Consider the following 12,603-nt stretch of genomic DNA (forward strand, 5'->3'; position numbering starts at 1 on the left):
GATGGTAGTCGAAGTTAAAATATCCCCCAAATAGTTTAAAAACTCAAGAGAAGGGCTTAAGAGATAAGACATTTTTTATGATCCCAATACAACTGCATCTAACAGATACTGCATCTTTTCTCTGGAAGAGAACATTATAGAGCTGAAACCCTTGCCTTTTAACCTGTCTTTGTAATGAAGGCAAGAGTGAAGTTGTGGATTTGTAGGAGTCCTTTTTTCCTATGGTGCCCAGTATGTTTTGCCACCCACTGTAGTACAGCAATTAGGGTTGTTCTTGAGCTCTTAAAGACTCAGTGGACTTGAATGGGAGCATTTCTTCCAGAAAGGGCCTGTCCTGCTTACTGTCATTTCAGGAAAAATGCAGAGAAATCAGCACTACCTCCTAAGCCTGCCTTCCTAATGGCTTTCCCTGATGAAATAGGAGCTTGTGGTGAACATTGAGCGGGGCTGCAGAGCCCTCTTGTGGATTTTCGCTTGATCACATTCTTTTTAGCAGCTCTGAATCTGATGGGCCGGAGGTTAGCTCTGATTTCAAATAAACCATTTAGGGGTGGCATTTTGAAGGCTCCTTTTAGGCCATAGAAGTGGGGGGAGAAAAGAGGGACCCTGCACTCACAACCCAAAGGATCTGTGTTCAGTTCACCTTGGTGGTCCCTCCTGCTGGCAGAGTGGTTGGTGCCCAGCAGGTGCGAGCAGAATGTTGAGAAGAAATAAACCAGAGAATAAATCCAATCAATGAGTGAAAGCAGAGTTCCTCCTAGAGCAGCCGAAACACATCCAGAGAGTCACAGGTATTGGCAGGCTGTGTCCGAAGACACCCAGAATAAGGGGGTGAAATGGGAGTTAAAAGTGGCAAAATCTAGAAAGTCATGTTTATAGGGATGAGGCATCAAAAACAACTAGATGCCTTCTTGGGACAAAAGCTATGTTAGCAGAGAATAGACCAAATCCTAAGCACTCAGGGAGTTACACCCCTATAAGCACCACACTGTGAAGCCTCCCCAGGTTTGTCAGAGGAGCAAAGAAGCAGCTGTGGTAGCGTTAGAGAAAACAGTTTCCAGCTTAATTTGCATCCCAGGCATCTTCCTGTCCCCTCCATCCACAGATAGAACTTAACCGCTGTCTTTCTCTTACGTTTTCTTTTATAAAAGCCATTACCTCTCTCATCTTTTCTATTCCCAGGGTGAAAATATAGGAGATGACGATCCATTCCTGGGTGGACGGCCAGCGTTCCATCTTCACTAACACGATATAGTTGAAGAGCATCAGGTATCCGATATACGCCAGCTGTAAGGAAATACAATATGGTGCTCTGGCTGTTCAGGCCCAGGAGCCCCAGCATCAGCCAAGGCCACTGTACAGCAGCACAGAACAGGGTCAACAAGCAGGGCACAGAATTTATGACAAAATCAACTTGAAGGTGCTAAACTACCAAAAGAATTAGAAAAGACAGTAACACTTGAAAGATTATAATATGCAATCTTCCTTTTGACCTGTACATGTATCTCTGGGGCTCTGGTGCTTTGTTTAAATCTATGTGTCATGATGCATCATTTTGTCTTGCAGTTACCCATTTTTATGTGCTTTCTTGGCTAAAAAGGGAGCCTTGGCTGTCAGTGGTGGCTCTTGCTCAGGCGTGGACCTAGGTTCTTAAACTAGGGCAGCACAGTGGATTTTTGCCTCATGAATGCCAGGCAGAATAAGTGTCTGTGAGAAGCAGAGGAAGAGGTAGACGCATGTAACACCTGTAAATTGGTCAAACCAACATAAAAATAGCCCAGGCTTAAAGTGCTTCACTTGTCAGTGCCCTGGGAGGGTCTTACCTGTTTTCATTTCACTACTTTCCTGCCCTACTCAAGTTAAGATATTTCTTCCTGGTGTCTGCTTCATTGAAACAACACAAGAAAAGACAACACAATTTATAGAAAGGAAAGGGTCTGTGTGGCCTTTTGTGGATGGGCGTGGGGTTTAATCCCCAAGAGGCTCTGGCTCCTTGGGGTTGAATCCTGATGTGACTGGCTGAATTGCTGGATGTCTGGGAAGAACTCCCTAGGGTTTGGTGACTGTTTCTGGAAGATTCAGTTGTGTCAAGGTGAGTGAAGTGCAGGGAAACTGGTGGCTCTTGCATAAGGGGCTGAGGAGCCTTGAGAGAAGACTCACCTTAAGGGAAATGGCAGACTAGCTGGGCCTTCCTTAGGCAATGCCTCAAGTCGAGTGAGGTACTCACTGGCCTTAGGGGCCTCAGGGGCTGTGAGCAGGAACCAAGAGGGAGTTTATTAACTAAAATCTGCTGCACTCTTCAGAGTAGTGTAGCAAAGAATAGACACAGTGTGGGTGAAAGGATTGAGGCCTTAAGGGGTCTGGAGGTACTGCATGACTTTGGAGCTGGGAAGGCCTCTTAGAAGGTGGAGGAAGCTGCAGCCTTGCTGGGGGATATGCTGCTTTCTCTACTAATTCTCTTATGTTTTGAGACAGGGTCTCACTCCCGTTGCCTAGGCTGGAGTGCAGTGGCATTGTGATCTCGGCTCATTGTAGCATTGACTTCCCGGGCTCAGGTGATTCTCCTACTTCAGCCTCCTGGGTAGCTGGAATAATAGGCACGTGCCACCACACCCAGCTAAGTTTTTGTATTTTTAGTAGAGACAGCATCTCACTTTGTTGGCCAGGCTGATCTCAAACTCCTGGGCTCAAGAGATCCTCCTATCTACCTTGGCCTCCCAAAGTGCTGGGATTATAGGCATGAGCCACCATGCCCAGCTGAATGGATTCTTCTTTTTTTTTTTGGAGACAGAGTCTCACTCTATTGCCCAGGCTGGAGTGCAGTGGTGCGATCTCGGCTCTTTGCAAACCTCTTCCTGGGTTCAAGCGATTCTCGTGCCTCAGCCTCCAGAGTAGCTGGGATTACAGGCACCCGCTACTGCATCCGGCTAATTTTTGTATTTTTTGTAGAGACCGAGGTTTCACCATGTTGGCCAGGCTGGTCTTGAATTCCTGACCTCAAGTGATCTGCCCGTCTCGGCCTCCTAAAGTGCTGGGATTACAGGTGTGAGCCACTGTGCCTGGCCTAAATGGAGTCTTAATATGACTCCAAGGTATCTCTGAGACCCCATCACACTGACACATTTGCAGACACAACTGTTGCACAAAAGTCCCTCGTCTCTTAAAGGGTGAAGTATGCCGGAGTTAAATAAGATCACTTATGAGAGCTGGACATCTGGGCTCACTCTCTACCTGCATGGTTTGTGCTGGCACACCCCCACCCCCAGGGGCCTATCATTTCAACCTATGTCTAGGTTCCTACCCCTCCCCATCTTCAGGAGCATTGACAAATCATGAAAACTTCTCATGAAAGAGTTTACTTAAAATTGTGTAGGACGCTCTTTAAAAATCAGTTCAAAATGGAACTTGGTTCATATGGTTTCCGTTTACCATTATTATACACTGGCATTAATTCTGTAGTCCTGTGAGTACAGACTGCAAAAAACAAAAAAAGGACTTCAGTGGTTAAAACTCTAAAATATACTCTCAGCCTCCTTCTGACTTGAAATCCTTCTCTCTCCTCGTTGCTTCCTTCTCTTAGTTGGGTCAAATTCCATCACTTGTAGGTGAAATGAATATTGTTAACTGCCCTGGTTTTATCATTTTGCCCAAATCATTGCAAAACATTCCAAAGCATTATCTTCTCTTGTCATATGTAGGCCCAGTGACATGCACATTCTTCCAGAACCTCTGCATTTTAATACTTAAGTAACTCCTTGAACCTACATCTGTCCTCTGAATACAAGTCTAATGTGTTCAGTGGAAGGAAGGTAGGCATAGATATCAGTGAAGCTTGGATTTAAATCTCAGCTCACATAGTTCCTAGCTGTATCACCTTTTGTAGGGTTAACCTGCGTGGGCCTCCATTCTGTAACGTGGGATCACTTCCACTTTCCTTATAGGGCCTTTATAATGACTGGGGATCTATATATCTGTCTGTCTGTATCTCCCAACACACTGTAGAGGCCCAATAAATGCTGGCTGATATCCACCTCTTTTTTTTTTTTTTTTTTCAAGATGCTTCTGTTATTCTTTTTGTCTCCTCTTCCCTTAGTCCTTACTTCCCTTTGATCCCCAATTAACTGTTCACACCTCTCTCCTTTTTTTTTTTTAAATTGCCCTCATTATTGGTTATGTTTCCTCCACTTTCATCATTTTTAGCCCCTGCCTGTTTTTTACATCACAGTTACTCTATAATGAACTTTTCCCATAGTCAAGCTATAATATAATATTTTGGGACAACTCTCAAAATACAGACTTCTGAAAATAGGGTCTTATGTTTAGATGGCACAACAGGGGACTGGCTGCTGTCCTGGAAGCAGCCTATCATAGAACTCACCAACATTCATGCAGCCTTGCTGTAGATTATCTTGACATGACATGCTTTAATTGTATATGTGTGTGTGTGTGTGTGTATTCTGTAAGCTTTAACAACCTGTATGTAGAATTTCCAAGCTTTTGAACCTATGAGTCTTATTTAAGTCAGTTGAACCTATGAGTCTTATTTAAGTCAGTGGGAGAACTCTAAGAATTTATATTTTATTAACATATATTCTTTCTATGCATTTTCCATTAACTAAGATTCATGCTTCTTAAACTATCAAACACAAGCACTAAAGCCTGCCACAGTTTGCTATGGATCCCTGGTGGGGCTTTGCTCTTCCTCACTTCTTCCTGGGCCTTTTTCTACTACCTCTGGAGAGCAGAGGGGCACATGGTCTTGTAGAGGATAGAGTTGGTCACTACTAGAGAAACTCAGAGCACGCACTGTGTCCTCTGACCTGCAGCCACTTCACACCTTGAACTTGAATCCTCTCCAGCTGGATACCTGAAATAGGCTCTCAACACAAGCAGGGTCTATGAGCCAGTTGGACCCCTGCCTCCTTTCTTCTTGGACCAGAAGAGGACCCAACCTGCTCCTAGAGAAACTTGCTACGATGCAGAAGTGAGATTATATGGAAATGAAGTGTGTCCTACCTTTCAGAAACTTGGGAGAGTAGGAGAGACCATTTTTGGAAATCTGGTGAGAAATACTCTTACAGAGAAAAACACAGCCCAAAGCACGTGGGACCTTCAATCTGAAATTGAATTGTATTGTTAAGCATGTCTGGTGATTCAAAAGCCTGGCATACCTCATTTCCAGTCACTTCCTCGAGGCCTGGGCTTTGTCACTATGTGAAGATGAATTTTGGAGAATCATGTAAACATAATTGAACAGATCTGGGGGATCCAGTCTGATGGGTTTGCTGAGGCCAATCCAGTCAGCCACGCAGAACGGTGCTGGACACACAGGCTCCACCGCCCGCCCCCGCCCCCCCCCTCCAAAGAGGCAGCCTCCCAGCAAGCTGCCAATGACATAAGCAAAGCAGTGTGTCTCAAGTGTCTCTAATCATAAGATTCGCCTGGGAAGCTGGTTAAACTAACACAGCCTCTTAGGTTCCTTCCTGAAGACTGGATTCCAAGGGTCTATGATGGGGCTAGAAATTTGCATTTCTAACAAAATGCCCTTGTCATCATGGATGTTTTAGAGATATTGATAGATACTATTATTTCTACTGATTTCTGCTCTCAGGAGTCTGTAAACTTTTTCTGCAAATGGCCAACTGGTTAACTTTTAAGGCTTTGTAGACCCGATAGTCTCTCTCTCTGTCTCTCACTACTCATCAACTTGATGTGGTAGCACGAAAGCAGTCAGCCTATTGCTAATGGTAAATGAGGTTTAGCCTAAAGCTGCCTCCTTACATATTTTAAGTTCGGCCTAAAGTTTTCTCTGTACTTTGTGAACTATAACAAATGAAGGTATAACAAGACTAATCACCGAGTTTTGGTCAATCAAATGTAGCCAACTGCTCAAACTGTGTTCAAATAAGGCAAACGCTGAGCTGTAACCAATCCAGCTGTTTCTGTACCTCACTTCCGTTTTCTGTATGCCACTTCCCTTTTTTTGTCCATAAATCTTCCACCACGTGGCCCTGCCAGAGTCTCTGAGCCTACTCTGGCTTGGAAGACTGCCCAATTCACAAATCGTTCATTGCTCAATTAAACTCCTTTAAATTTATTCGGCTCAAGTTTTTCTTTTAACAGAAATCAAGAGTCTGCCTGTGTTCCAATTATTTATGGACATTAAAATTTGAATATGTGTTTCAAGTATTCCTTTTCAAATTTTATTTCAACCCTTTAAAAATGTAAAAACCATTCTCAGGTGGCAGGCCACAATCACAGGCCATGAGTTGAATTTGGCTCAAGAGCTGTAGTTTGCCAAGCCCTGTTCTAAGCTAACAGTTGGGGAATCATAATATAAAAGGAAGGACAGACCTGGGTGTAAAATAGCTGCAAAAATATTATCTTGGGCTGGGCACAGTGGCTATTGCCTGTAATCCCAGCACTTTGGGAGGCTGAGGCAGGCCCATAGCTTGAGGCCAGCAGTTCAAGACCAGCTTGGCCAACGTGGCAAAACCCCATCTCTACTAAAAATACAAAAATTAGCCAGGTGTGGTGGTGAACACCTGTAATCCCAGCTACTCTGGAGGCTAAGACATGAGAATCACTTGAATCCAGGAGATGGAGGTTGCAGGGAGCTAAGATTGCACCACTGCACTCCAGCCTGGGCGACAGAGTAAGACTTTGTCTCCTAAATAAATAAATATTATCTTGATAAAATAGTTGTTAGGATTACAAAGAGTACTTAAATAGTACCTAGAACATTGCCTCAAACTTAGTAGGTGCTCAATAAAAGATATTATTTTTGTTGAGTGGATGTATGAACACAACACTGATTATCTATTGCTGTGCAACATGAATAGCCTAGAAGAAACAATAGTCACAGTTACATTGTACTTACATGTCAAGGGACTGTTCTAAGTGCTTTAGATGTTTTAACACATTTAATCTTCATTAAATCCTACAAAATCGGAACTACTATTATCGGCATCTTAAGAAAACTGTGGACAGAAGGGGAAATTAAGTTGTTTGAGGGCACACGGTAAGAGGTGCAGATGGGATTCCCACCCAGGCTGTCTGTCTGATTCCAAAGTCCATGCTTGTCACCACTAAGCTGTTTTCTGCAAGGTTAAAAATAATATAGAGCTGTATAAAATATATGAATAGAAATGATTTTTGCATGCCTCAGTTATTTTTGGGGGGAGAGAATTTTTCTCTTTTCCTAACATTGATAAATTTGAATTTTTACTTCATTGAAAACATCTAATATTTATATTTCAATAATATCCTATCTTTTCTCAAGACCACACTTTAAAGTGGTAGTTTCCAAATGGTGGCAATTTTATCTCACAAGGGGACATTTAGCAATGACTGGAGACATTTTGATTGATTGTCATAGTTGGGGGATGAAGAGTTGCCACTGAGTAGAAGCCAGGGATGCTGTAAAACATGCTACCTGTTGGGGACAGCCCCCCACAATGAAGAATTATCCTGCCCTAAATGTCAATAGCACTGAAGTAGAAAAACCCAGCTTTAAAGTCAATGTTAAGTGTTAGCACACAGCACCACATGAAAAGCACCTCATCTGGTCATTTGAGTCATTTTGGCCTCAGATTCAGATTATCCTGTTGCTGACTCAAATGACTGCTACGCAGCTGGTTGTGGAAAGGGCTAAAAATACAGATGCACTATCCTTCATCTGGCACAGTTCCACCGTGGCTGGAAAGAATCGGAGATGACCTGGGCCAAAAGCTCATCTTAAAAAAAAAAAAAATCACTGAACCGTAGAAGTAGAGAACCAATAATTGAACCATTTCTACCATATCAGGAGGTCATTTCAGGGACAATCCACTCTTTTGTAGGCAGAAAATATTTACAGGATGTGAATATTAAACAATATTTGCCATGATTGTAGGTTGCCTTTGAGTAGTTTTTGCTGCTGTGGTTTGCATATTGTTAATTGTGTTGGAACAAGAAGGGTTGTTTGATGACACTAGCAGACTGTGAGTAGTTACACATGCACACACACACACACTACCTTCTTTAGTGGTGTTACTTCCACACTCTCCTCACTCCTTACCCACCAAAAGTACCCCCAAATCCAGGACTGGCAACTAAAATGGGCAACTGTGATCTAGCCCTTATCCATTCAAAACAAGGAAGTATTTAGGAAAAGAACATCTACTTTCTTGTTAGGCAAGACTCATACTCATCTCACCTCTATTTCTGTTTGCTTGTTAGTTCTCACCTCCACCATTTCCTTTATTTTCTGAGAGGAGGCAAAATGTGGCCTGTGAAAGCTGCCTAACAAACGCCACAAATCTTGCAAAGCTATTGAAAAAGCAAGGTCACAGAACTTTCACTCCTGTGTGTGGCACTTATGACTTGCAGAGAAAACCACACAGATGCATGAGAAATGGACGTTGGCTCCTTGTGGCCATCCACTAGGAAGGAGAAAAGGAAATGTGCTTACTGTGTAGAACCAGAACTTCACGATGGGTGCATTGTAGAATTCATAGATTTTTCTGCCGAGGGGGATTAACCGGTGCCTGCTCTGAACTTCCTCTTCATCCTTCTTCCTGGAGGACTCCCCGTTGTTTCGTCCCAACATTGCCTATGTTGGAAGAGAATCGATACCATCATGACAGGGCTCTGGAGAGCATGTTGTTCAATGTGCTCACTTTACAGATGAGGAAAGGACGCTCATAGAACCTAAGAACCCAAGGCCCCAGAGATTTAGAGGTTGTACCTTTCCTAAGAGTGCATTTGCACTACACGTATAATCTGTGAATACCCTTTGCCTGAGATGGAAGGCCTTGGGTGTATTTCTTGACCATTCTCTTGTCTTCCACCCTGGGACTTCTAGAAGATGTGGGTTATAGACGATACCCAGAGTCCAGAGAGGAAGAAAGAGTGTAGCCTGGGAAGACCAGGCTTCAGGAATCTATTCTTCCTCCCCACCTGCTCTCTTTCTATATATCATGAAACAGGCTAGATCTGGGTTCAAATTCTGTCTCTTCAGATGATAATGACCCTTAAGTCAAAGGTAAATTGGACCAGCATACCTAATTTATCCAAAGGTTGTGAATACTCAAGAGGTAAATTATCTGCTGTGCCTGCAATTAGTTAGGTTAGTGATATGGTTTGGCTCTGTGTCCCCACCCAACTCTCATCTTGAATTGTAATCCCCACAAGTCAAGGGAGGGACCTGGTGGGAGGTGACTGGATCATGGGGGCAGTTTCCCCCATGCTGTTCTCATGATAGTGAGTTCTCATGAGAACTGATGGTTTTAAAGTGTGGTACTTCCTCAGTCTGTCACTCTCCCTCTCCTGCCACCATGTAAGACGTGCCTTGCTTCCCCTTTGCCTTCCACCATGATTGTAAGTTTCCCAAGGTCTCTTCAGCCATGCAGAACTGTGAGTCAATTAAACCTCTTTTGTTTATAAATTACCCAGTCTCAGGTGGTATCTTTATGGCCATGTGAAAACGGGACTAATACAGTTAGGGACATCTCCCTGACCGTTAGGCATGTGCCTTGGTTCCCTGATTTTAAACACTGTAAATCCTGAATTACTGCTGGTACTAATTTTATGGCAGTTCCTGTGAACACTGCCTTCCTCTGCAACTACGTGGGACTAGGGGAAGGATTCCATTCAGGCCTGACCTGGAGAGGTCCTCATCTCCAAGCTGCTGGAAATTTCCTTGAGAACAGAATCATTTCCTTTTCATTCATGACAACAGTAGCAGTGACAACTATAATGATTTAACTGAGAAAGAGTTCCAGGCCCTGGGTCACTCAGATGGGAGACTGAATCCTAACTCAGACACTTCAAATTGGTGGCACCATGGGAAATGTTTTTAACCACTCTGAGACTTAGTTTCTTTAACTGTAAAATGAGGGTAATAAAGTACTCACTATAGGGTTGGCCTACAAGTCAGGTAGCAACTGGCACTTAATAAGTGCTCAGTAAACACTAGCTAGGCTTTAAAGTGAACTGAGACCTTCTTAGACACTCTTGACTAAAATGATCTAGTTGAGATCACTCACTCACTAGAACAAAAAAGTGTTATTAGAATCTATAACAGCATAATTTCTTGACTTTAATTCTTCAGTACTGTTCTAACACAAAGCTAGTTTCACATAGTTTGGAGATTTTTATTACATGTGAAGACAGGGTAAGATTTTATAACTGCTCAGGACTGACAAGGATTTGGGGCAAGACAGAGTACTGGGAACGAGCTTAAAGTTGAGAGAGCTCATTATAGAAACAATGCATTAGTTTTGAAGTTGAGGATAGAGACAATTCTAGATAATTCTGGCTTAAAACCACTTTACCTAAAGTATACAAATATTAGTTTCAACTACTTGGTTCATTACCTCAAATATCCACTTTACTCAACTATGTAATAATCACAAGTGATTGACCTGTAACCAATGGGATTTCTGGAGAAAGTAACTTCCATTCCTTTGTGGACTCTGGCTGGAAAAGTCCCTTGGGTTAATAAAGTTAGATTCCACATTAAGACTTATTGAAGTGTGTATTTTCATCAGTGAGTGGAGTAAATCTTTCTGATGGACATGGCACACTAGACTGTGATAGAGTTCTATAAATATTGATCATTGACCTCGAGAAACTCTGAGGTTACATGACATTTGGCTGTCTATAATTTATGTAACATAATTATCATGCCTCTGTTCTGCTTATTTTTATGCTTGAGAATCTAATGCTAGTTGGGGACACAATGAGATGAGAGTAAAGACAGCTAGAAGGTTTTTAGGCATCTTGGAGAGTGGCATTTTGGGGTAACTTCTGGGGATGGTGACTTTCCCAACAGAGCTATAGACATGCCCTGGGTCTGTGGACTTGTGGGGACTTTATTAGGCAAAGTGGAGACATTTATCCAGCACTGCATTCAAAACAAAAACAAAAACCTGTTTTGCCTTTATTATTCAGATATATTCCAGTATGAATGCATTTGTAAAAGGCTTGTCTTTCATGGGTTTAAGTAAAGCATTTTTGACATTTCATTAATTCTAGCCTAAGCAGCTTAACTTGTGATTTTGTTTATGTCTTTTCTCTGTATTCAGACATTTCCTTTGACATTCCTTAAAGCAGAATCTAACAGGGTCAAATATAGACAAAACTGCACAGCATGATTTGAGAATCTATGCTGGCTAGACACAGATGTCAAGGCTGAGAAAGTTCTTTTGAGGTGAACTAAACTACTAAAAGCTACAAAAATGGAGTGAATTGAGGTTGATATTTTCGTGTATCGTTTTGGAAGGGCCAAAGGAAAATGTCCCATTCCAAGAGAGGATATACTGGTTTAACACAGAAGCTCAAATATCAATCCCATAAAAGGAGGGGAGGTGCCAATGAGCTGCACTCTGCAGTTTTGTCCAAGTTCTGTCCACTGACCAGTGCCCGAGCAGTAACAGAATTTGCCATCAGAGTCAAGGGAAGGGTCCACTTTACAGACAACGGCTGTCCAGCCCTGAGTTTGCCAGGCCTCATGTCCTTTCCTTCTCCCTGCTGTTTCTGCCTGTGGAGAAGCAGCTCGGGCAGCAAAGCTCTTGCAGAACCTTCTACTGGGCTCTTAGTAAACAATGCCAGGGTCTATTCTCTTGTTACTAAACTTTGCTCTTAGTCTAGAGATGCATCTCTTATGGTGGCTTCTTGAAGGATCAGGTTCTCAAAGCTCTAGGCTGAGCAGGGGAAGCTACCTCCCTTTGCTTTCTTCCTTGAGACCCAACCAGAGAGAATGCTGATTCAGTTTCTGGATGTCTTCCTAGGATGTGTGCTGATGTCAGGACTGTGCCACACTTGACTTTGGAGGCTCATTCATCACTTTTGGATTCTTTCTGCTACATGGTGGACCGAATCGGCTGAGTGGCCACACTTGAGACTAGAGAGACATTCTTTCTCACCCTTAACCTACTGTCTAAAAGTGTGGCTGATGGAGTCTATATGCCTGGGTTCTAATCTTAGCTTTGCCATGAACAGGCTGGGTATCCTTGAGCAATTTAACCTCTATGAGTTTCAGCTTCCTCATTTGTAAAATGGGGATTAGGGCTGGGCGTGGTGGCTCACGCCTGTAATCCCAGCAGTATGGAAGGCCAAGGCTAGAGGACTGCTTGAAACCAGAAGTTCAAGATTAGCCTGGGCAATCTCTTAAAAAAAAAAAAAAAAAAAAAAGCCAGGTGTTGTGGTGTGCACGTGCATTCCCAGCTACTTGGGAGGCTGAGGTGGGAGGATCCCTTGAGCCCAGAAATTTGAGGTTACAATAAGCTATAATCACACCATTTTACTCCAGCCTGGGTGATAGAGTGAGACCCTGTCTCTAAAAATAAATAAATAAATAAAATGGGGATAATAATAGTGCCTATCTTGTGGGACTTTTGTGAGGATTCCATTAGTAAGTATGTGTAAAGCACTTAGCACTGTTAAAACAGTATTAGTTCACAGTGTGCCAGTCTCCAATATAAGTAGTTTACAGGCACACTTTTTACACTAGACAACTACTTGTGAGGTAGACAACATTATTGTTCCTGTGTTTGAGGTTATAAAATTGTGCCCAAGGTCACACAGCAAGTAGGAAATGGGGCAGGATTCTGGCTCCAG

At 42.8% G+C, this 12,603-nt stretch overlaps 1 protein-coding gene and 1 long non-coding RNA gene across 20 annotated transcripts in view; one reads left to right on the forward strand and one right to left on the reverse strand.

Annotated features, from left to right (window-relative positions):
• The window catches only part of TRPM3 (transient receptor potential cation channel subfamily M member 3), a 904,985-nt gene that overhangs the window by 73,333 nt on the left and 819,049 nt on the right, over positions 1 to 12,603 (reverse strand). For all 19 annotated transcript variants that reach the window (XM_054501730.1, XM_054501720.1, XM_054501728.1 and 16 more), the window contains 2 exons: positions 8,453 to 8,593; positions 1,159 to 1,287 (listed from right to left, as the gene is read on the reverse strand). In XM_054501730.1, the coding sequence (XP_054357705.1) occupies positions 1,159 to 1,287; positions 8,453 to 8,593 (270 nt within the window). The remainder of the gene's footprint in view (positions 1 to 1,158; positions 1,288 to 8,452; positions 8,594 to 12,603) is intronic.
• LOC134737902 (uncharacterized) lies at positions 1,194 to 6,097 on the forward strand. The gene is made up of 2 exons (XR_010123316.1): positions 1,194 to 1,269; positions 4,827 to 6,097. It is a non-coding gene; the product is annotated as an uncharacterized LOC134737902 (long non-coding RNA).

The sequence above is a fragment of the Pongo pygmaeus genome, chromosome 13, assembly GCF_028885625.2.
Source record: "Pongo pygmaeus isolate AG05252 chromosome 13, NHGRI_mPonPyg2-v2.0_pri, whole genome shotgun sequence".
In the NCBI taxonomy this organism is placed as follows: domain Eukaryota; kingdom Metazoa; phylum Chordata; class Mammalia; order Primates; family Hominidae; genus Pongo; species Pongo pygmaeus.